This window comes from Microcebus murinus, chromosome 4, assembly GCF_040939455.1.
Source record: "Microcebus murinus isolate Inina chromosome 4, M.murinus_Inina_mat1.0, whole genome shotgun sequence".
Lineage (NCBI taxonomy): Eukaryota > Metazoa > Chordata > Mammalia > Primates > Cheirogaleidae > Microcebus > Microcebus murinus.
Window position 1 is genome coordinate 12,718,558 of NC_134107.1, and position 22,830 is coordinate 12,741,387.

A 22,830-nucleotide genomic window follows, 5' to 3' on the forward strand; every position below is an offset into this window, starting at 1 on the left:
AGCTCTGACCCGGAAGTAGAGGCCCTCGGAGCAAGAGGCCCTCATGACGTTGGAGGTCCAGCACTAAAAGGGGAGGACCAAGTGGGGCGTGCTTCGGCAGCGGAGAACCCTAGTGTAGCCCAACAGAGTCCACGCTTCCATCTTTTCCCCGCTTTCCGTAACTTATTGGAAGAGCTCTGCGGCAATTACTCCGCCACTACCCAATGGTTACTCAACTAAATCTCCGAGTTCCGCCCAGAGGTCTCTAGAGTGGCAGCGCCTGCATGTGCGCATGCGCTCAAACCCTTCTAGTTTTTGGACTTTATTTAGACGCGGACTCTGCGCACGCCCAAAGGGCACAGAGGCATGTCATTCTGCGCTTGCGCACTCGTGCTCTTAGGCTTTCCTTTTCCGGGTCCCAACTGGGTCCGTTGAGCGCATGCGCCACTGCAGGCTGGTGGCTCGCGGCTCCTTCTTCCGGCCTCCTCCTCGGGCCGGCACCGGCAGAAGCCGGGCGAGCACGGTGCCCCAAGCGAGTGACCTGTGACCCCGGAAGTGGACCTTGGGGTCCCGGGGGTCTCCCCGGTCCGGAGTCTAGGGAGTCCTCGTCGGCACTCCAGGAGCACCCACCCCACGCCCACCTCTGGATGCCACCGACGGGTGCCCGGCCCGTGCCCCGCGCCTGCCTACCGGCTCAGCCCCTTGGTGTAGTTCTGGGCCAGGGGTGGGGGCCCGGACCCCGCCCCTAATGCGGCCCCACCCCCGGGCCCCGGCCTCCTACTGCTGACTACCCCAGCCGGCCCCGCCCCCTGCCCGCACCCGCGCCCCTCCGATACCCCCTCCCCCGCCGGGGGAGGCCATGGCGTGAGTTTGAGGCTAGGCCCCGGGGGCCCTCGGGCGCCAGACGGGGCATGGGCCGAGGGCCGCCCCCATGAGGGTCCCGGGAGGGGGGCGCGCGCAGCAGCGGCGGGGCCATGGGGTCGCAGGTGTTGCAGATCCTGCGCCAGGGGGTGTGGGCCTCGCTCACCGGCGGTTGGTTCTTCGACCCGCACCAGAGCACTTTCTCCAACTGCTTCCACCTCTATGTCTGGATCTTCCTCCTCACCTTTCCCTTTTTGCTGTACATGGTGAGACACCGCCACCTGTAACTTCTGCTGGGAAAAGGAGGGCAGGATGTCATGGAGGGCAGGCAGAGATTCTCAGCCTGGCAGAGATTCTGGGTCGTGCCTTGGATGCTGAGGTGTGGAGAATTTGGGTCTGTGTGGAAGAGGGGCTAAAATCTTCATTTTTTTGGGTCAAGTGACCTTGAGGCCCTCATTTAATCTTCTGTAGTTAAATGGAAGACAAAGCTACTTGATAGGGTCTTTGTACTGGTTGTGTGGAAGGGGGACAAAATTTCCTTGTAAATTTGTGAATTCTAGCCATGACATTGGTGGCAGGTATATCCCACGGGGCAGGGCTTTTCAAGAAGGAACCTGACTTGCTTCCACTTCCAGGTCCTGCCTCCCAGCTTGATGGTGGCTGGCGTGTACTGCCTTGTGGTGGCTGTCATCTTTGCTACCATCAAGACAGTGAACTATCGGCTGCATGCTATGTTCGACCAGGGCGAGATTGTGGAAAAGCGCAACTCTACCATGGGGGAGCTGGAGGAAGATCCTGCCCAGGGGGACAACAATCCGCCCAGGTGGGTGGGGCAGGGGCTGTGTTGGGGATAGAGGGTTTTTGGTGCCTGGGTGTGAGCCTTGCAGGGTAGAGTAGGGGATCTGGGAACACTGGCTTCCTGAGTGATTGTGAGCACTTGTCTTATGTCAACCCTGGAATTGTAAGGGGACCTTTGAGGAGGAAGGAGTGATGAGGATGGGGGCAAACAGTATATAAAGGGGAGAGATTAGCTCAAAGCTGCTGCTTTCCCACCACCAGGGACCCTGGAGTGGAGATGACGGTGTTTCGGAAAGTGAGTTCCACACCCCCGGTGCGCTGCAGTTCCCAGCATTCCGTGTTTGGCTTCAACCAGGTCTCGGTGAGTGGCCTGTCCCTCAGCTTCTCCTGCTCTTCTGTGAGCCAGTCCCCTTGGTGAGCATCCTGAGCCTGCTCCTTGCCCTGTTTGCTCCTTCATGCCTCTCTCTGCTCAGGAGTTGCTGCCCCGGATGGAGGATTCTGGGCCCCTCAGAGGTAGGTGGCTGCTGTTCAGGGTTGGAACTTAGTGGTGTGGAACAGGACTGGCATGCAGCCGCACTGGGGTCTTGCTGACATCTCTGGGGCTACCTTTGCAGACATCAAGGAGCTGGTGCGGGAGCAGGGCAGCAACAATGTGATCGTGACTTCAGCCGATCGAGAGATGCTAAAGCTCAGCTCACAGGAGAAACTGAGTGAGTGGGCACAATGAGTTGGGGGCATGTGGAGAACACTAGCAATTTTGTCTTTGAACACCCCAACTTTTGCTCCATTCTGGGGCTCCCTTTGTACTCCCAGATAGGTCTCCCTTGGTGTCTTACCCTGTTATAAGACCCTGTTAGCCAGCAGTTTCTTTTGTGGAAAGTTCTCTCATTTTCTGTTGTTTTTTTCTGACAGTTGGAGATCTTCCCCAGACGCCCCCTGGGGCAGCCCCAGACCCCTCCCTCCCCAGCACAGACTCTTCCGAGCGTTCTCCCCTGGCTGGCGATGGAGCTCCCTGGAGTGGGAGCAGCGTGGCTGACACGCCCATGAGCCCTTTACTGAAGGGGAGCCTCAGCCAAGAGCTGAGCAAGAGCTTCCTGACCCTGACCCGTCCTGATCGGGCCCTGGTGAGGACCAGCAGTCGACGGGAGCAACGCCGGGGAGCGTGTGGCTACCAGCCCCTAGACCGTCGGGGCTCAGGTGAGCCCATGCCTCAGAAAACTGGCTCCTCAGATTCTTGCTTCAGTGGCACTGACAGGGAGACACTGAGTAGTTTTAAGAGTGAGAAGACTAACTCAACCCACCTGGACAGCCCCCCAGGGGGCCAAGCCCCTGAGGGCAGTGACACAGACCCACCCTCTGAGGCTGAGCTGCCCGCCTCACCAGATGCTGGGGTCCCCTCAGATGACACACTGCGTTCCTTTGATACGGTCATCGGAGCAGGAACGCCACCTGGCCCAGCTGAGCCACTCCTGGTTGTGCGGCCCAAGGACTTGGCCCTGTTGCGGCCTAGCAAACGGCGGCCACCCATTCGAAGACATTCTCCACCCAGCCGTGCCCCTCGACGGCCTCTGCTTGAGGGCGGGGGTTTCTTTGAGGATGAAGACACCAGCGAGGGCAGTGAATTGAGCCCTGCCTCCAGCCTTCGGTCTCAGCGCCGCTACAGTACTGACAGCTCCTCTTCTACTTCTTGCTACTCCCCTGAGAGCTCCCGGGGTGCAGCAGGGGGACCCCGGAAGCGGCGGGCCCCCCATGGGGCTGAGGAGGGGACTGCTGTGCCTCCTAAACGGCCCTATGGGACCCAGCGGACGCCTAGTACTGCCAGCGCCAAAACACATGCCCGTGTGCTGAGCATGGATGGGGCAGGAGGTGACGCCCTGAGGGCCCCCCTGGCTGGCTCCAAGGCTGAGCTGGAGGCCCAGGTAGGGGTGGAGCTGGCTGCCGGTGAGGCTGCAGTGCTGCCTGCTGAGGCCCGCAGGGGACCTGCTGCCAACCAGCCTGGCTGGCGGGGGGAGCTGCAGGAGGAAGGTGCTGTTGGGGGAGGTGAGTGCTGGCTTCAAGGGCAGGGGGCAGTTGGGGGAGGTGAGCCGGGGGCTTGGGTTTGGGCAAAGGGCTGGCTGGAGTGGACCTGATTAGAGTCAGCTCAGCCTCTGGATCAGGTGCAAGGTGGATGTGGACGTGGTGATTAGGTGATGTTGTCTGCCAAACCTGTCAGATAAGCAGGGCTCAGCCACCTGGCTCTGGGGCCTGCGATTAGCACCTGAGCCTCTGTTCCCTGAGGTCTCTCATCATCCGTGTTCATTCTCCCAGCAGCAGTGGGGCAGGCAGATCAGTGTCACTGCCATTTCCAAATGAGGAAACCAAGGCATGAAGGACTAGGTGACCTGGCTGGGCTCCAGAGCCAGGGCATGGTTGGGCAAGGCGTGACCTTTAGTTACTTGCTGGAACACCGCCCTGTCCCTACCCCCCTGGTGCTGTCCAGGCCTCCATCACTTATGCTTGGGGCCTCTCTCTGGGCAGCGGCTGAGGAGACTGGCAGGCGAGACCGCTCAAGCAGTGTGAGGCGGACCCAGGCCATCCGGAGGCGCCACAACGCAGGCAGCAACCCCACGCCTCCAGCCTCTGTCATGGGCTCACCGCCCAGGTGAGCACTCTGCTGGGGGGGGGACCTGGGGCCAGTGGCTCTCAGTGGTGCTGACCTGGGGCTCACCCCTCCCCAGCAGCCTGCAGGAGGCTCAGCGGGGCCGGGCTGCCTCCCACTCGCGGGCACTGACGCTGCCCTCTGCCCTGCACTTCGCCTCTTCACTGCTGCTCACCCGGGCTGGTGCCAATGTACACGAGGCCTGCACTTTTGATGACACGTCCGAGGGTGCTGTGCACTACTTCTACGACGAGAGCGGTGAGTCCTTCCTTAAGCTCAGCGGCCCAGCTCCTCCTCCTCCACTCCCATTGATGGTCTGCACCCTGCCAGTGATGCTACTCACTGCTCCCTCTGCCCTGTGGCACGTTGCTTAACGTCAGCCTAGCAGTGTCTCTGAGTGGGTGGCCCTGTCATCTCCCTTTGCTGTTGAGGAAACGGGCACAATCTGAAGTCACGGGCTGGGCAGTGGTGGATGGAAGCGCAGCCCTGGGTGGGCTGACTGCAGGGCTTTGGTGCTTGATTAGTAGGCCCTTCCTGTGCAGCTCCTGGTCCCTGGGCTGGGCTGGCGTCCTGGGGAACACAGCACAGGGCTCCCCCTCATTTGATAGCCCTGGTACCCATATGGGCAGGGCCCTGGTGCTCCTGTCCCTGCTGTGCTTCTTCATGTGTTATACCCTGCCCCAGGTGTGCGGCGTTCTTATACCTTTGGTGTGGCTGGAGGTGGCTACGAGAATCCCGTAGGGCAGCAGGGGGAGCAGGCAGCCAACGGAGCCTGGTGAGTCCCCAAGCGTAGCCTCTCCCGGGTGGTGGCCTGGTGGACTGCATTTCTTAGTAGCACCCTGAGCCTGGGGTTTTCTCTTTCTGCTGGGCTGGAGGGAGGATGGGGAACAAAGAAGGGCAGACGTGCAGGGGTCCCTGGCACTGTGACATTCCAAGCAGGAGGCTTCCAGGAAGCCCAGGGCAGGTGGGAGGAAAGTAAGGGTGTGTAGTCTCAACATCATGTGGGCCAGGGCTGGGAGGAAGGCACTTCTGCCACTTACCTCCTCCTGAGCCCAGTGCTGCTCTTGCCCTTTGGGGCCCCAGTCTTGGCACAGGTAGCCCCACCTTCTGGCCTTGGCCTTGGCCCCACCCAGTCCCAGGGCACACCCACGGCCCTGACCTTTATGGCTGCCATTTCTTTAGGGACCGCCACTCACATTCCTCCAGTTTCCACTCAGCTGATGTCCCTGAGGCGACAGGTGGCCTGAACCTGCTGCAGCCAAGGCCTGTGGTTCTGCAAGGCATGCAGGTGCGCCGGGTGCCCCTGGAGATCCCGGAGGTGAGGAGCAGCTGGGGCAGGGCTGTGCTGGAGGGGGAGCGGGGCAGGCAGATCCCTGCTCCTGGCCTGTAGAGAGAGCTTGCCCAGGCACCCTGCGGTGGACAGGCCGTGCTGAGTTGTGTGTGTCCTGACCTCTGATGGCCAGCAGAGGCCCTGGATCTGGATGGCTCAAGAAGTTGTGTATTTGCTTATCTTACAAGTGTGTCTGGAGCATATTCCTAATTCTGGTGGGGCATACACTTGATAGGGACAATGGGTAGTCATTAACGTGTCTCATTTTGCTCCTAAGAACATCCCAATTTAGATGATAACTTACTTGATCAACTTATTAATGCGACAAGTACTAAGAGCACTTAAAACCCCATCTCAGGGTTTAAAGAATAATTATAAAAGGATACTCATGCATGTGATATCTGAGGCCATATAAACCGTGAGCAGGCCCCAGGAATCACCACGTGCCCCTTCCTGATTTATTTGTTCTTTGTAACCGTCAAGTGGGGTAGGCAGAGTCCTCGCTTTACAGCTGACGGCATCTCCAGAGCTGTGTATCTTTGGCTCCCTGTTGTATTCTCATAGCCCGGCACAGGGTGAGGCCCATAGCTGTGCCCCATAAGTGCTTGTTGAGTAAAGGACACATGAAGCCCAGCGAGGTTGAGTAGTTCACCCAGGATCTCCTGGTGCTGGCATTAGCATCTAGGTCCTTAGGGCCGGGTACTCTGTACATTCTAGGGTGGGGTGGTCAGAGTGACAAGTGATGGCTGTGTGGGAGGAGGGTAGCATTTGTACCTGGTCCCTTGGAAGAGGCAGGAGATTCTGTAGCAAAGACAGATGTGGAAGTGAGCGACTGTAGCTCCCAGTACCCTGCAGCAGCCATCCAGCCATGTCCCGGGAACATGGAGAGGGAGCAGCCCCTTGTGATATAGTGGCATGGCAGGGCAGGGCCTGCTAGGTGGCAGGGCTTTTCTGTGCTGAATGAAATTACAACCAGGCCAGCGTGCTGGCGGGGGGTGGCAATACACCGTGTAGGGGGTGGTGGGGCTGATGGCCGCGGCTGTGGGGACTGCAGTTTGACCTGCTGGACCAGGACTCCCTGCACGAATCCCAGGAGCAGACGCTGATGGAGGAGGCACCGCCCCGTGCCCAGCATAGCTACAAGTACTGGCTTCTCCCTGGCCGCTGGACCTCTGTGCGCTATGAGCGGCTTGCCCTACTGGCCCTGCTGGACCGGTGAGTGCCCACCTGCTATGGCCCCTAGTCCCAAGAAAATCCCTGGACCTTGGCCTTCCAGACTCTCTGAACCTGTGGAGATGGTCCTAGCAGCAGAGGAGCTGGGGGCGGGGGAAGCTGAGGGTGTCTTGATAGCTGGAGTCTGCAGTGGTGTTTCTTTAGGTTTCTCTGGGGTGCAGGCAGTGACCACAAGGGTGCAGTGGTATCTCCATCTCTCTCAAAGCCTTGCTCAAAAGAACTATTCTTGTTTACTTTGTTATTTTTATGTGCTTCTGTGTTAGATTTGATTTAGAAAGTGCTGTAGCCTTAAAAAGGCTAAGAAACCATTTGTCTTACCTTTCCCACTTCTCAGAGGGGAAACTGAGGCCCACAAACTCAGATAGAGAAGGCAGATGATTTCGTTGTGTGCTATAGGGGATTTGGACCGTGGCCTGGCTTCCTGTCTGTTGGGATTTCTCCTGGCGTGGTGCCTATGTACATAACATGGCATGCCCAGTGTAATGTGCATGGTGTAGCCATATGCATAGTTACCTGTCAGTCTGAGCTGGAGATTGGCACGTACCAAGAGCAATGGCAATTTGAGTCCTCAGCGTCCAGAGGGGCAAATATTGGGAAGCAGGGTGACAAAGGAATGATCTCCTGGGGTGGGTGCAGTTTGGCTCATCCCTTCGAGTTCATAGGTTTGGATCTTTGGAGGACAAGGGTTAGGCCTGGACAGAGCCCTAGAAGCAGGCTTTAGGGCCAGATCCTCTCTCCCCGACTTTCCTGTTAGAAGGTGGGGTGGGGGTATGCCCTGACTCTGCTGTCTCTGCAGGACGAGAGGGGTGGTGGAGAACGTCTTCGGTGTCGGGCTGAGCAGCCTCGTTGCCTTCCTGGGCTACCTGTTGCTGCTCAAGGGCTTCTTCACCGACATCTGGGTCTTCCAGTTCTGCCTGGTCATCGCCTCCTGCCAGTATTCCCTGCTGAAGGTCAGGCCCATCCCTGTGTTTCCATCCCCGATCCAACTTTTCCCAGATGTCCCCTGTCCTACTACTATGGTTTTCAGAGAGCAGGCGGGATGCTTATGGTCCCCTGTAGCCAGCTATCCATTTTATAAGTGAGAAAACTGAGGCTCAAGGCAGTTCAGGGTCCTGCTCCAGTCACTTGTAATTGCCCAGTGATGGAGCTGAACAAGTCCTGGGGCCTTTGACCCTCCCTTGGGCACTGGCTCTCCTTGCCAATGTAGCCCTGTCTCTTTCAGAGTGTGCAGCCTGATGCGGCATCTCCCATGCACGTGAGTACCCACGGAGCCGTGGCTGTTGCCAGGAGGCCCTGAGAGGGACTGAGACCAGGTGGGGAGGAGGGAGCGTCAGAGAGGGGCAGGACTCCCCCCCACCCCACTCAACCAGGATCTCCAGCTTGGACCCAGGGCCAGGCCTGGGGCATGTGAGCATGTGCGTGCATGCGTGTGTGCTCGTGCCTGAGGGGTGTCAACGGGGAGGCTGGCTCCTCATCAGCTGCCTCCCCAGGGCCACAACTGGGTGATCGCATACAGCCGGCCTGTCTACTTCTGCATCTGCTGTCTGCTCATCTGGCTGCTGGACGCCCTAGGCTCAGCTCAGCCCTTCCCGCCTGTTTCCCTCTACGGCCTCACGCTCTTCTCCGCCTCCTTCTTCTTCTGTGCCCGAGACGTGGCCACTGGTGAGGCTCTAGCAAGGCTGAGGTGGCCTGGGGGGCGAGCCCCCAAGGGTGGGCTGAGGGAAAGCCAGCAGGCTGACCCGGGCCTTTGTTTCCCTGCTGCCAGTGTTCACCTTGTGCTTCCCATTCGTCTTCCTCCTGGGCCTCCTGCCCCAGGTCAACACCTGCCTCATGTACCTGCTGGAGCAGATAGACATGCACGGCTTTGGGGGCACAGGTACGATAACCACAGGAGTCTTGAGTGGGGGCTGGTGTGGAGGCCCAGGGGGCCCTCAGTTTGGGTCTGCAGCTCCAGCCCTTGCTGAGCCCCCTTTGCATCTATACCACAGACACAAGGACCCTGTCCCTTCTGTGCTCTGCTCTGCCCCTGCCCAGGCTACTGGTTTAAACCTAAGTAGAAACTTTGAAGACCTCTCAGGGTTGGAGGGAGCAGAGAACAGTGGGCCCAGGATGGTGTCCAGGGAGGCCAGTCTCTGGGAGTTGAGGGGTAGAGAGCAGGGGCTGAGGTGGGGTGCCAGCTGGTGAGAGCTGGGCCGTGCCTTCTCTTCCCCACAACACAGCTGCCACCAGCCCACTCACTGCAGTCTTCAGTCTCTGCCGCAGCCTGCTGGCTGCTGCCCTGCTCTACGGCTTCTGCTTTGGGGCCATCAAGGTAGGAGTGGCCTATGGGGTGGGGGGGCATGCTGAGGCCCATGGGGGTTGTTGGGATGGGGCTGTGAATTGGGCTCAGCAGTGGCTTCTCATATGGGGGGGCACCCCCATCTCCCATGCTTACCCTCACCTCCCCTGACCAGCATGGTTCTCTTCCCAGACTCCCTGGCCAGAGCAGCACGTCCCTGTCCTCTTCTCAGTCTTCTGTGGCCTCCTGGTGGCACTGTCCTACCACCTGAGCCGGCAGAGCAGTGACCCCACTGTGCTCTGGTGGGTGCCTGCATGTGCCTGTCCGTGCACACTGGTGTGTGTGCTCTGTGTGCGTGTGTTTGTGTATCTGCATGGCAAGGGTTTGGGGGTCTGTGGGTCTGTGCACGTGCCTGTGATCCAGTGACCCCAGTTTCCTCTAGACCCTGGGGCCTGTGGGAGGGAGGGGTGGCCTCTCCAGCCCCCAGCTCCAGACTCTTCTCACCGCCCCTGGCCCAGGTCTCTGATCCGGAGCAAGCTCTTCCCTGAGCTAGAAGAGCGGAGCTTAGAGACAGCCCGGGCCGAGCCCCCAGACCCCCTGCCAGAGAAGATGCGCCAGTCGGTGGTGAGGGGCGGGAGTGTGGGGTTCTGGTGGTAGGCGGTGGCAGGTATGGGGGGGTCCTGGGAGGGGTGTGGCTGCCTGGGGCACCGGGCAGCCAGGCTGGTTTGTTCCCGTCCTGCAGCGTGAAGTCTTGCACTCTGATCTGGTGATGTGCGTGGTGATCGCTGTGCTCACCTTTGCCATCAGCGCAAGCACCGTCTTCATCGCACTAAAGGTTTGTGCACACAGCCACCTGCTCCTCCCCAGTCTTGGCGAGAACCTGCTCAACCTGAGGTCCTAGGCAGCCCCCTGTGGCCCCTTGGCCTGCTCCCCTCAGCTGACCTCCAGCCTCTGCCCCTTGCAGTCGGTGCTGGGTTTCGTGTTGTACGCGCTAGCTGGGGCTGTGGGCTTCTTCACACATTACCTGCTGCCACAACTCCGCAAACAGCTGCCCTGGTTCTGCCTGTCACAGCCTGTGCTGAAGCCGCTGGAGTACAGCCAGTATGAAGTGCGAGGTGAGTACCCATCTCTGGTGGCAGACCTATGTCCTCTTGCCCCATTGCCTGGCCTGGGTGGCTTGGGGCAACCAGGTGATGAGAGCTGTGGTCCTCTTGACTCAGGAGTGCCAGCAGGGGGCAGCATCTGCCCACCCTGCCCTCTGTGTGCCCATATCAGCCACTTTTCTCTTTGCCACTCTTCTCCCGGCTCCAGCCCCTGCCGTGCTGCCACCCTGCCAGCACTGCCCTTCTGCCTTCCTAGCTGTCTCTGAAGACACGGAAGAAATAGCGACCCAGGGCCTGAGGGGTCTTTTGTCCAGAATTACAGGCTGGTCACCTGTAGACTGGAGCTGCCTGGTGCACATTTTCACTGGTCTAATAGTTTCAAAATTCTTTGAGCCTGTGTTTAAACAAGTCTTGGTTTGTGATATGAAGGTCTACGTTATTTTTTCTAAACAATGGAACAATTTGCAACTCAGGCCAGCATCTCCATGTGGCTGCAATTAGCCTGAGATGCAAGGAGTACCCCTTCAGAAGGACCATGTGTTTGGGCCTCACCCAGCCTGCCTGAAGTGGCCCTTGCCTGCCTCTGGTGGGCTTTTGAGATTTCCTTGTCAGTTTTGTTTTCACAGACAGCAAAACAGGGCAAAGCACTCACCCTAAAGTAAGCCTCGGGCGTGCTAAGTGGCTCATGGGACCCTTGCCCTGCTGATGCTGATGGCACTCACTTGAGCTGCCAGAAATCAGCCTCTCCCCCATGTCTCCAGGGGCCTGGGACAACACAACCCATCGTCACCTGTCCTCTCAGGTTCTCTCTGAGCATGCACCATCCTGGCCCTGCAGTGGCTAGTCTTTGTGCCCCTGGGGAAGGGGTGAGTGTGGAGGCCAGGTGCTGGCCAACAGGTGGCAACCTTCTCATTGCAGGTGCCGCCCAGGTGATGTGGTTTGAGAAGCTGTACGCCGGTCTGCAGTGTGTTGAGAAGTACCTCATCTACCCTGCTGTGGTGCTCAATGCTCTCACAGTGGACGCCCACACTGTTGTCAGCCACCCAGACAAGTTCTGCCTCTAGTGAGGACCACCCCACCCCTCCTACTGTCCCACCATCTGCGTTCCCATTTGATACATGGGGAAACTGAGAAGGAATGATTCTCGCATAGGGTTGCTCAGCAAGCTGAAGGGGGACCCCAGCTCCCGATACTTTCCATTGAAATGGTTGCCTCATTGAAGGCAAATGTACCCTCCCCGCCACTCCCTTAGGAGGAGCGGAGACTGAGAATCACTGGTCCCGAAGAACAGGGGCCGGGCCAGCAGAGCCGAGGCCTGGGGCTGCTCTCAGGCCAGAGTAGACAAGGCATAGGGCTCCTGCCCCCACTGCCCCAGGCCTCCACCAAGTACCTGATGTCTGCCCCTCACCCCCAGCTGCCGGGCGCTGCTGATGACTGTGGCTGGGCTGAAGCTGCTGCGCTCAGCCTTCTGCTGCCCACCCCAGCAATACCTGACTTTGGCCTTCACCGTCCTGCTCTTCCATTTCGACTACCCACGCCTCTCCCAAGGCTTTCTACTCGACTATTTCCTCATGTCCCTGCTCTGCAGCAAGGTGAGCTGGTGGCTGTGGCCCAGACTTTAGGCTACTGAATGGGAGCAGAGCAGAGTTTTTCTGTCTGGATGGGAGGAGAACTTCCCAGGGGCCTATGGCCCACCACTGTGTACGAGCGCCACTGTGGGCCTTTGCAGCAGCCCCTCAAGGAGGGGGTTACATTCACCTCTTCTCATAGAGGAGGCTGAGTGACTTGCCTCAGGTCTTCCAGGGGACTGGAGGTCAGCCAGGATTTGACCCCATGACTGCCCTACTGAGGAGAAGCGGTTAGGATAGTCAGGACCTGGCCTTGTCTCCTGGATGCCAACTTCTGAACTCTGCCCACTGCCAGCCACGTCCCTGGAGACCAGTTCAAAGCTGAGTTTCAGAAGCCCCTAGGGCCTGGGTATACACAGATGCTCTGCCAGGCTGTGGCATTGCCAGGGCTTGAAGGGGTCGCTTTGAACAAAGGACCATTCCCCTGTACTGTACTAGAGACTCACAGTGGTGCCTGGGACCCCAAGCAGGCCTGAGCCTTTTCCTCTCTTGTGGGCATTCTGTTCTTATTTTCTGACCTGGCCTAGGACAGCTAGACTGTGTTCCTCTCCGAGGGCAGGGGGGATTGTCTCTTGTCTTTCAGTGGCATAATCCAGATCCAGCCTCACCAGTGACCTAGTGGCATGATCCAAGCAAATCATTTACCTTTTCTGTCTTCTCCAAATCTCAACTTTCCAATCTGTGAAATGGGACAGCAATAGCAATAGAATTGCCAGGATTGTTGTGCGAATTAAATGGCTAACGTCCCCTTAGAGTGCAGTCAGAGGTTGCTAATGGTATCAGGTGCCTTGAGCCAAGTCCAGAGGGAAAGGGCTAGGGCTGATAGTGATCTTAGCTTGGCCTCACATGGTAGCCAGTGGAGTGGTCCAAGGCTTTGAATGAGGCCTGGCCTCTGTGGCTTCCGTCAGTGACCCTTGTGTGCCTTTTATCTCCTCCCTTCGCCGACGATGGCAGCTGTGGGACCTGCTGTACAAGCTGCGTTTCGTGCTGACCTACATCGCGCCCTGGCAGATCACCTGGGGCTCAGCTTTCCATGCTTTTGCCCAGCCCTTTGCTGTGCCACGTATCCAGCCTGCTGCCCACTGTCTGGGTGGGGGTGTGCAGGGAGGGCTGTGGCCTGGGGCAGCGAGGGTGGTGAGGGAGGCTGGGAGGTCCCTCGAGCATGCTGCCTCCTTGACTCCGGCCCAGACTCGGCCATGCTATTCGTCCAAGCCTTGCTCTCGGGGCTCTTCTCCACGCCACTCAACCCCCTGCTTGGCAGCGCCGTCTTCATCATGTCCTACGCAAGGCCCCTCAAGTTCTGGGAGCGTGACTACAAGTAAGTCTCATGGGACACAGGCAGTGCCCAGCAGGGATGGAAGGGAGGGCTTTGGAGCCCAGGCTGGACGGTGCCCAGAAAGCCACAGCAAGTGTGTGAGCGCTGGGGTGCAGAGGGGACATTTGAGATAGTGGATCCAATGAGGACAGAGCTTGTGCCAGGCCAAGGGCTCAGGCTCACAGCCTGGGAGCAGTCAGGCCTGGGGGTAAGGTCCAGCTTCCCCGATTCCTGGTTGTGTGGTCTTGGGTGAGTCCCCTTCATGTCCCTGAGCCCCAGCTGCCTCCTCTGTGTGATGGGGCTGTCATAGACAGTGTCTGCCTCATGGCACAGGGTGGATCAGGGGCAGAGAAGACATACTGATGGGCAGGTGCAAGTTGTCATCTGAATCACCAGCTTCACCCTCGGCTTCCTGCATTGTTCTCTCTCTGAACAGCACTAAGCGTGTGGATCATTCCAACACCCGCCTGGTCACACAGCTGGACCGGAACCCGGGTGTGTACCCAACCATCCAGGGGCTTTGGGGCAGGGCCTCCCAAGGGAGGGAGCTTTGCTCAGTTGTCACTGTGTCTGTCTGTCTATCCTGGGTCCCAGGTGCTGATGACAACAACCTCAACTCCATCTTCTACGAGCACCTGACACGTTCGCTACAGCACACACTGTGTGGGGACCTGGTGCTGGGCCGCTGGGGCAACTATGGCCCTGGCGACTGCTTCGTCCTGGCCTCTGACTACCTCAACGCCCTGGTGCACCTCATCGAGGTTGGCAATGGCTTCGTCACCTTCCAGCTGCGTGGCCTTGAGTTCCGGGGTGAGCTGTAGGGCCATGCTCGGGTGGGCAGACGCGGCTAAGCCTGGTGCAGGGCGCTGCGTCGCATCGTGCTTAGGGGCTGGATTCCAGTCCAGCTCTTCCCTGGCTGGCTGGGTGGCCTTGGCAAGCCTCTTCCTCTGTGGGCCTCAATTTCCCAGTCTGAGCAGTGAAGTGGCAGGGTCTGTTTGGGCTAAGCCCTATCCCTGCCCTGACTTTGGGTCCGCAGTGACTCTCCAGGTCTCTGTGGTGAAAGCCTGGGCCTGGAGCTCCCTGGCCTGCGCTGTGGTCTCAGGCTTGGCCATGCACAGCGCTGGTGAGTGAGCCAGCCCTTGCTCTCCGGAAGACACAGCTTGGATGGGATGCCAGCTTCAGAAGGGGCCTCGAGTGCAGAGGCTAATGAGCACTGTGACCTTGAGCAAATTCATTTCTCCTCTTTGAGTTTTAGTCTTTGTCTCTGTAAATGAGGAGCTAGATCCCTGTCCCCTGCCCCCACCCCCAGGGCTGCTGGGAGTTGAGAGGCAAAAGATGCTCATTTGTTAATCCATTTGTTTAATAACGTTTATACCCCTGGCATCCCAGGGTCAGGGTGAGTGGCAGCAGGCCTTAAATGCCATGTTGGGCACTCACTGGGGATGGGGCAGGTAGGGATTGTCCTAGTGACCCCTGACTGGGCCCCTGTCCTCTTCAGGCACATACTGCCAGCAGCGTGAGGTGGAGGCTATCACCGAGGGTGTGGAGGAGGACGAGGGCTGCTGCTGCTGTGAGCCCGGCCACCTGCCGCGGGTTCTGTCCTTCAATGCTGCTTTCGGGCAGCGCTGGCTGGCCTGGGAGGTGACAGCCAGCAAGTATGTGCTGGAGGGCTACAGCATTAGTGACAACAACGCCGCCTCCATGCTGCAGGTCTTTGACCTCCGCAAGATCCTCATCACCTACTATGTCAAGGTATGCTGGGCAGGGTGGCGTGCAGCTGGGCCAGGTCTCTAGTGGTGAACGGTTGCTGACCAGAAGCATCCAGGATACCATCTTCTGGACTGTTGGGAGCCCGCTTTGCCCAAGGGAACCAGAGGTCTCAGAGATTTTAAATGGGGGCCCATGTGGCTCTGGTGATAGGGTACCCAGGGTGGGGAAGGCTTGCCTTGGGCAGTGAGTATGGGGCAAGTGGGCAGCACACCTACGGATCCCCTCATGGGGCTGCTGGTTCGGGGGCCAAGGCCAGCCTTGAAACCGCCAGCCCCCACCCTACCCCACCCTGTGCAGCACCCAGCTGTGATGGAGCCAACAGCGATCACGTACGTTTCTGATAATTAGAGAAGTGGCTGCCAAGCAGTGGTACTTACTGTGGGGTGTGCTTTGTGCTGGGTGCCTCTCCTGAGCTATATAGAGTTTACCTCTCTGTCCAAAAGAAGTCCTGCTATCTCACAGGTGGGGAAGTTGGCTCACAGAAGTGATTTGCCTGAGGCTTCAGAATCAGAAGAAAGTAGCAGAGCCAGGCTTTGAACCCAAGCCTGCCTGTTGAGCCACTGGGCTTTCCTGCCTCAGCCTGGGGCTCCAGGCCAGGCCTGAGAGTCTCAAGACCTGGTGGGAGCCAGGCGCAATGGTGCATGCCCATAGTCCCAGCTACTCGAGAAACTGAGCAGGGAGGATCACTTAAGCCCAAGAGTTTAAAGCAATGTAACAAGACCCCATCCCTATTTAAAATAAACAAGACCTCGTAGACCCTCATGGGGGTTGGTGAGGCACAGTGTGGGGCACAGTGGGGGTTCTGGGCAGCCTGGAATGTCACCTTGCTGGCTGTGCCTCAGTTTACCTCCTTAAGAAGTGGGGGTTATTGCAGTTTTGTGAGATGGCAGGAATGAGGAGGCTTTGTAGCAGCCAGAATAAGGGCACTGTGGGAGTGGGGTAGGTTGGTGGTCACAGCCCAGGCCCCAACATGCCTTCTTAGGATCTGCCCTAGAGTTTCCCATGGGGGCTGGGAGGGGGTGACTTGTTGGGGCCCAGGTGAGCCTGCCACCTGAGGCTCTCTCTGGAGCAGTCCTGTGCATTCCCACCTGTCCTTTTGCCTCCAATGAACATCTGTCTCTGCTACACATCAGAGGAGCTGTAACTTTTCTGTCGTTCTTTCTGTCCTCCCAGTCACTCATAGGGAAGAGTTTATGAGCCCCCCTACTATCACCAAGAAAAAGGCCATGGCCCAGAGAGGGATGTTCCCAGCCCCAGGTCACCCAGGGTCATGGTCCTGTCCACCTTCCTGACCTTTTTTTTTTTTTTTTTTGAGACAATGTCTCGCTTTGTTGCCCAGGCTAGAGTGAGTGCAGTGGTGTCAGCCTAGCTCACAGCAACCTCAAACTCCGGGGCTCAAGCAATCCTCCTGCCTCAGCCTCCCGAGTAGCTGGGATTACAGGCATGCGCCACCATGCCTGGCTAATTTTTTCTATATATATTAGTTGGCCAATTAATTTCTTTGTATTTATAGTAGAGACGAGTCTCGCTCAGGCTGGTTTCGAATTCCTGACCTCAAGCAATCCGCCCGCTTCCGCCTCCCAGAGTGCTAGGATTATAGGCGTGAGCTACCGCACCGGGCCATGACCTATCTTGAGAGAGGTGTCCTTGCCTGGGTGGCCCTGCTGCCTCTCAGTACTACACTTGAAGAAGCCTTGTGTGGCCTTCTGATCGCCGTGTGCCAGGTGCCCACCAGGCCTTGGTTGGCAGGCTGAGAGAGCTCCAGCCCTGCCAGGTTTATTGTCCCGTGGGGAAGCCAGCTTGCCACAGTTAAGGCTGCCTAAAAGGCTGGGCAGAATCAGAGCCAGGCAGAGGCACCTGGAGGACCTGGGGAAGGCTCCACTAGAGACGAGGTGTGTAGGGTGAAGTTGGGAAGGACGACAGGGCTGCCATGGGTAGGTGAGGCAGGTGTGCCAAGTGCACTTGGGAGTCCAGCGGACCCCAGGCAGTGTCCCAGCTGGGGGGATGCATCCTTGCCAGCCCCTGAGGTTGGCCAGAGCAGGCAAAGCCCTTCCCATATTGCTTGGCTCACCCTCAGTGCTTCCTCCTGTACCTTCCCCTTCCTGTGGGAGTTGCTGCATGGTGGGTGAGAGACTGACCCAGCCCTTGTGGCCACAGAGACACCAGCCCTGACATCTGCTTGTGGCTGAGCCTTGGCACTCAAGGGCCTGAGCCCATGCATGTTCCGTATCGTCTTGTATCCTTTTAGCAGCCCTTGGAAGAGGTGGTGCCAGTGGAAGTGGCCCTTTTGCCACTGAGGAAACAGGTCCCCCACCTGCTCTTGCAGCTAGGTGCACACGGCGCAGGGGAAGGCACCGGGCCGAGGCTCCGTGGAGTCCGGGAAGCACCTTGGGCCAAGCCCAACTCTGAATGCTTATAGGCGGGAGCTGCTACTCGTGTTTTCATTTTCCTCCTGAGAAGCAATCTGTGGGGTGTGTCCCAGAACAGAATGTTGGTGGTGAAAGTTAACCAAGCACTTTATATGTGCCTGGCCAGCTCCTTTTGCCCCCAAAACTTTGTTTTTCTGAGTCTTCCTGGGGGCTCTGGGGGTACCAACTGTGGAGATCTCTCTGGGCAGGAAGCTCAGTCTGGAGTGGGTCCGCCTGGAGCCCCAGCTGCCCCTGGCCGCCCTGCACCCACTTACCACACAAGGGCCTGGTCCCCCTTTCTCTTGGTAAGGGGGTAGCCCAGCCCTCCCCAGACTGCCCACCCACCTGCCCTTGGCTAAGGCCATGCTGGGGCCAGGCAAGCCTCCATGCTGGGAAATGATGAGGCCTCCCCTGTAGCCATTGACTCCAGGTCCCCACCCCCCGCCCCCAGCCCCAGGTGTTTGAGGCCCTTAACTCTTTTTTTTTCTTTTTTGAGACAGAGTCTCACTCTGTTGCCCTAGCTAGAGTGCCGTGGCATTAGCCTAGCTCACAGCAACCTCTAACTCCTGGGCTCAAGCAGTCCTTCCACCTCAGCCTCCCGAGTAGCTGGGACTATAGGCACGTGGCACCGTGCCTGGCTAATTTTTTTCTATATATTTTTTAGTTGGCCAATTAATTTGTTTCTATTTATAGTAGAGACGGGGTCTTGCTCTTGCTCATCCTGGTTTTGAACTCCTGACCTTGAGTGATCCACCCAACTCAGCCTCCCAGAATGCTAGGATTACAGGTGTGAGCCACCACGCCCGGCCTATAGGCCCTTGGCTCTTTCCAGCTTGTACCCTGGTCATTTTGCCCAGGCTCTTGGCCTCCCCATACACCCCCACAGCCATCCTGCTGGACACCCCTACTGCCTGGGTACCCTCTGTTCATGGCCAGCTGTACCACCCCCCAGCCCTAGACTTTTGCAGTCCTTACCCAGGCCAAGGGCAAGCTCTATCAGCTCCATCTCTGGGTGGCACATGGAATCCTCTTAACCTCACCGGCCATCAGCTGCCAGTCTCATATTGCCCATCCATCCCAACTGTACCAGCGACCTACCTTCCAAAAGTTCCTCTCTATTCGCCCAAACCCCTACTTAGAAACCACAGGGCCTCTTAACAAGGGGTCCAGGAGCCCCTGACTTTTGGGCGCAAGATGTGCCTCTGGTTTTTTCTGAAGAGAGGCCGTATGGCTGTCACACTTTAGCTGCCTAAAAGGACCCATGACCCAGAGATACTTAGGCCCCATTGGCCTGCAGGCAGCCCCCTTGCTTGAGCCTGACTGTTCAGGCCCTGGGTTCTGGACCCTACAGTGTCATGGTGTTGAAGGTCCAGGTTTCAAGTTCCAGTTCAGCCTGCCCTGCTATGTGACATCAGGCTAGGCTATCATCTGTCTGAGCCTGTCTCCCTTACAAATGCGGCATATTCCAGGAGAGTGGGAGGAGGCAAGCAGATGCTGCCTGCCAGCACTTGCCGCAGCACAGGACCTTCCAGGTCACACTGGAAGTGGGGGTGCTTCCTGTTGCCTTTTTGCCCCTCCTACCTGGCCTAGGGGAGGGGAACTAGCTTGCCCCGTAGCTTCAGGGGGCTGAGGTGGGCTCTAGGAGGTGGGTGTCCTAGAAAGCAGACTCACTTAGTCTAGGGGAGAAGCCTCTTTACTCTGATGCTTTCCCCTCCCATGGCCAGGGCTGGGCAGGGGCGGGCCCCACCCTGACACCTGCCCCACCTCTCACAGAGCATCATCTACTATGTGAGCCGCTCACCGAAGCTGGAGGCGTGGCTAAGCCACGAGGGCATTGCAGCAGCCCTGCGGCCCGTGCGGGCCCCTGGCTATGCCGACTCAGACCCCACCTTCTCGCTGAGTGTGGATGAAGATTATGACCTTCGCCTCTCTGGCCTCTCGCTGCCCTCCTTCTGTGCCGTGCACCTCGAGTGGATCCAGTACTGTGCCTCCCGGCGCAGCCAGGTCAGGCGTCACTACCTGCAGGCTGCCCCACTTGGGGCTCCAGGGACCTGGGTGTATCCACTTCTCCCATCTGCATTTATTCCTCTCACCCTGAGCCTCCCTCGGCCTGGGCCCCAGTCCCCACCCTAAGTTCCCTGTCCCAGGTCTGAGTGGGCTCTGGGGACGGGGTCCTTGTGCCACAGCCCGTGGACCAGGATTGGAACTCGCCGCTGGTCACGCTGTGTTTTGGCCTGTGTGTGCTGGGCCGCCGGGCCCTGGGGACAGCTTCGCACAGCATGTCTGCCAGGTGAGTGCCCACAGGTCCGGGTGGGCCTACTGCTCTCCCAATCCCGACCCTCATGAAGAGCTCTGTGTTTCTGGCCAGTGGCCCCCTGGAAACTCATCGGTCCTTCCTATTGGTGTGACTGTCCTCACATGGGCAAATCGTGACTTAGCCTGCTCTTCGCTGCTCTGTGAGGGACATGAACGGATACAGCTTGTTTGTCAAGATAGGGAAACTGAGGCCCACCATGAGGAAGGGTCTTGGTTCAGATCGCTCTGAAGCCTTAGACCCCTGGTTCTTCCCAACCCTTCACTTATCTCCCTGTTCCTCCTCCCCACTCAGCCTGGAGCCCTTCCTCTACGGCCTGCACGCCCTGTTCAAGGGGGACTTTCGCATCACCTCCCCGCGGGACGAGTGGGTCTTTGCCGACATGGACCTGCTTCACCGCGTAGTGGCACCTGGGGTTCGCATGGCCCTCAAGCTTCACCAGGTCAGGGAGGAGTTGTTCAGGCAGCACAGGTTCGAAGCCGCTCCCCAGGGAAGGGTCCACTGACCCTGGTGCTCCTGTCTCCTGCCAGGACCACTTCACATCCCCAGATGAGTATGAGGAGCCAGCGGCCCTGTACGATGCCATTGCAGCCAATGAGGAACGGCTGGTCATCTCGCACGAGGGTGACCCCGCCTGGCGCAGCGCCATCCTCAGCAACACACCCTCCCTGCTGGCACTGCGCCACGTCATGGATGATGCCTCTGACGAATACAAGATCATCATGCTCAACCGGCGCCACCTCAGCTTCCGGGTTATCAAGGTGGGGATGGTCCTGCCCGGCACAGCCCAGCCCCTCTTCCTTGGACCGGCCCCCTGACCCCCGCGTGCACCTGCCTGCAGGTGAACCGTGAGTGCGTGCGAGGCCTGTGGGCTGGGCAGCAACAGGAGCTGGTGTTCCTGCGCAACCGCAACCCAGAGCGCGGCAGCATCCAGAACGCCAAGCAGGCACTTCGCAACATGATCAATTCGTCTTGTGACCAGCCGCTGGGCTACCCCATCTATGTGTCGCCCCTCACCACCTCGCTGGCCGGCAGCCACCCCCAGCTGCGGGCACTGTGGGGTGGCCCCGTCAGCCTGGGCGCCATCGCCCGCTGGCTCCTACGCAGCTGGGAGAGGTGAGCCCTCACCACCTCCTGTGAGGCCTGCAGCAGGGCTGAGGTGCAGTGAGGTGAAGCAGTGCCCTCCTCAGCCCCAGAGTGAGGAAGTGCTAGCGCCTAAGAGATGACCCCTTTCCAGAGGTGGGACCCTTCAATGTCCCACCCCTTAAGTTGACAGTGGCCTTTAGTGTAACACAGTTGACAATGCCTCCCTCAAAAGGCCTTGCAAAGTAGGCAGCAAAACCCCTTAGAGTTGAGGACCTTGGGGCTGAGAACTATTAGATGACTTGTCCTGAGACTGGGGACCTCGGCTCTTGAGGCCTGTGGCCTTAGCCATGTCCCCCCGTGACCCTTCTCTACCGCCCTACTCTAGGCTTCATAAGGGCTGTGGCGCTGGCTGCAACAGTGGCGGGAACGTGGATGATTCGGACTGTGGTGGGGGCGGTGGCCTGACCTCCCTCAGCAATAACGCCCCCTTGGCACACCCCACGCCTGAGAACACAGCAGGTGAGCAGGCGGGGCTGGGCTAAGCCCTTGGGAAAGTAGGACAGCCCAGCTGAGGTCTCTGCTCTTATCTGTCTCCCACAGGCAGTGGTGACCAACCCCTCCCACCAGGCCCTGGCTGGGGGCCACGGCCCTCCCTGAGCAGCTCTGGTGATGGACGGCCCCCTCCTCTGCTACAGTGGCCTCCCCCTCGGCTCCCTGGGCCACCCCCTGCCTCGCCTGCCCCCACTGAGGGCCCCCGGCCCTCACGGCCCCCTGGCCCTGGTCTCCTCGGTTCTGAGGGCCCCAGTGGGAAGTGGAGCCTGGGGGGCCGGAAGGGGCTAGGAGGATCCGATGGGGAGCCAGCCTCAGGGAGCCCTAAAGGAGGCACCCCCAAATCTCAGGTAAGGGGCCTGTGGGAGGGTCGTGTCCGGGGGGGGGGGCTCAGGTCTGCTTGCCCGCCAACCTCTCTCCCCTCCCCCAGGCGCCTCTAGACCTCAGCCTCAGCCTCAGCCTCAGCCTCAGCCCAGATGTCAGCACCGAGGCCTCGCCTCCTAGAACAGCCCAGGACATTCCCTGCTTGGACATCAGTGCCCCTGAAAGTGGCACACCTACCGGGGCTGCGGGCGACTGGCCTGCCCCTGCTGAGGAACGGGAGAGCCCAGCAGCCCAGCCATTGCTGGAGCACCAGTACTGAGCGGCCTGGCACCCACTGGACCCCATCCCAGGACTTCAGTAACTTGGATCCCCTCTGCTGCCTCTGGCCTTCTCTGCTGGACCACAGAACTGAGTGGCTTTGGCTCTCACGTCTGAACCCTGACCTCTGGCTGCCTCAGCCAGAGTCCAGAACTAAATGGCCCAGGCCTCTGACCTTGACCCCTGATCTCTCTCATCCCTAGCCCAGGGCCTGGGGCTCCCCAAACTGAGGCAGTCAGCCTCCCAGCCAGGCCCTAACAGCCGAACCATGGGCTGGACCCGCTTTGAGCCAGTGGCCAGGACCAACTCAGCCCCTGGGCCTGCACTGCCTGCAGGGGTGGCCCCTTTGGCCTGGACCTGTAGCCTGAAGTGTGGGAAGGGTGGTTTTTTTTTTTTTGGTCATTTTTTTTTTCTGGGTTTTTTTTTTTTTTTTTTTTTTTTGTGCTTCAGAGACACCAGAATTAATAACACTATTTTTGATTTTGCTTGGCAGTTTCTTCTTCTACCTGGGAATGAGTACAGGATAGAGGTGGCCAAATAAGGGTGGATGAGCACAGAGGAGGGGTGAAGGATGTGGGGTAGAGACCAAGGTCAGACCAAGGTGGGGTTCAGGTTAGACTGAGTTCTCTTCCCCACAAGCCTGTTTCCTTTCCAAGCCTTGATGTGAAGGTGGTTGTGTTCAATTTCCCACCCCCATATGTTCAAAGACTTCCAGCTCTAGTGGCTTCTTTTAATAGCCTTGACCTTGGCTAAAGCCCTTATCTGAATCTCAATTGCTCCAAGCCATAAAGAGATGATAACACCTAAGGTGTTTTATTAAAAATAAATGAACCAGCATGGGTAGAGCAATTACCCAGGGCCAAGTGCTTAGCAAGTGCTCAAAAATCGCAGTCCCTGA

General features: G+C 58.6%; 1 protein-coding gene across 3 annotated transcripts; it reads left to right on the forward strand.

The window, feature by feature from the left end:
* Positions 1-280: 280 nt before the first annotated feature.
* Positions 281-22,768, forward strand: PCNX3 (pecanex 3). Of its 3 annotated transcripts, none has more exons than XM_020286370.2 (35): positions 281-1,106; positions 1,476-1,663; positions 1,900-1,999; positions 2,112-2,151; positions 2,253-2,348; positions 2,551-3,678; positions 4,156-4,279; positions 4,359-4,534; positions 4,961-5,051; positions 5,459-5,594; positions 6,661-6,821; positions 7,636-7,789; positions 8,062-8,094; positions 8,330-8,501; positions 8,605-8,715; positions 9,059-9,150; positions 9,310-9,419; positions 9,636-9,741; positions 9,860-9,952; positions 10,082-10,232; positions 11,139-11,283; positions 11,635-11,812; positions 12,803-12,911; positions 13,037-13,166; positions 13,600-13,658; positions 13,758-13,973; positions 14,662-14,915; positions 19,115-19,345; positions 19,528-19,631; positions 19,950-20,097; positions 20,186-20,416; positions 20,497-20,771; positions 21,127-21,260; positions 21,342-21,640; positions 21,721-22,768. In XM_020286370.2, exons 1-35 carry the CDS (start codon positions 954-956, stop codon positions 21,931-21,933), a joined length of 6,141 nt encoding a protein of 2,046 aa, XP_020141959.2. In that variant the 5' UTR covers positions 281-953; the 3' UTR covers positions 21,934-22,768. The 3 variants fall into 3 exon arrangements, with proteins under 3 accessions (XP_020141959.2, XP_012633537.2, XP_012633534.2); XM_012778083.3 differs by having other exon boundaries at positions 282-1,106; positions 4,356-4,534; positions 6,700-6,821; XM_012778080.3 differs by having other exon boundaries at positions 283-1,106; positions 4,356-4,534.
* The last annotated feature ends 62 nt before the right edge of the window (positions 22,769-22,830 follow it).

Coding starts and splice junctions, on each gene's coding strand:
- PCNX3 (XM_012778080.3), top strand. CDS start 954: ATGGGGTCGCAGGTGTTGCAGATCCTGCGCCAGGGGGTGTGGGCCTCG. Junction 13,659..13,757: donor ACAGCTGGACCGGAACCCGG/GTGTGTACCCAA, acceptor CCTGGGTCCCAG/GTGCTGATGACAACAACCTC. Junction 20,098..20,185: donor TGGCCCTCAAGCTTCACCAG/GTCAGGGAGGAG, acceptor GTCTCCTGCCAG/GACCACTTCACATCCCCAGA.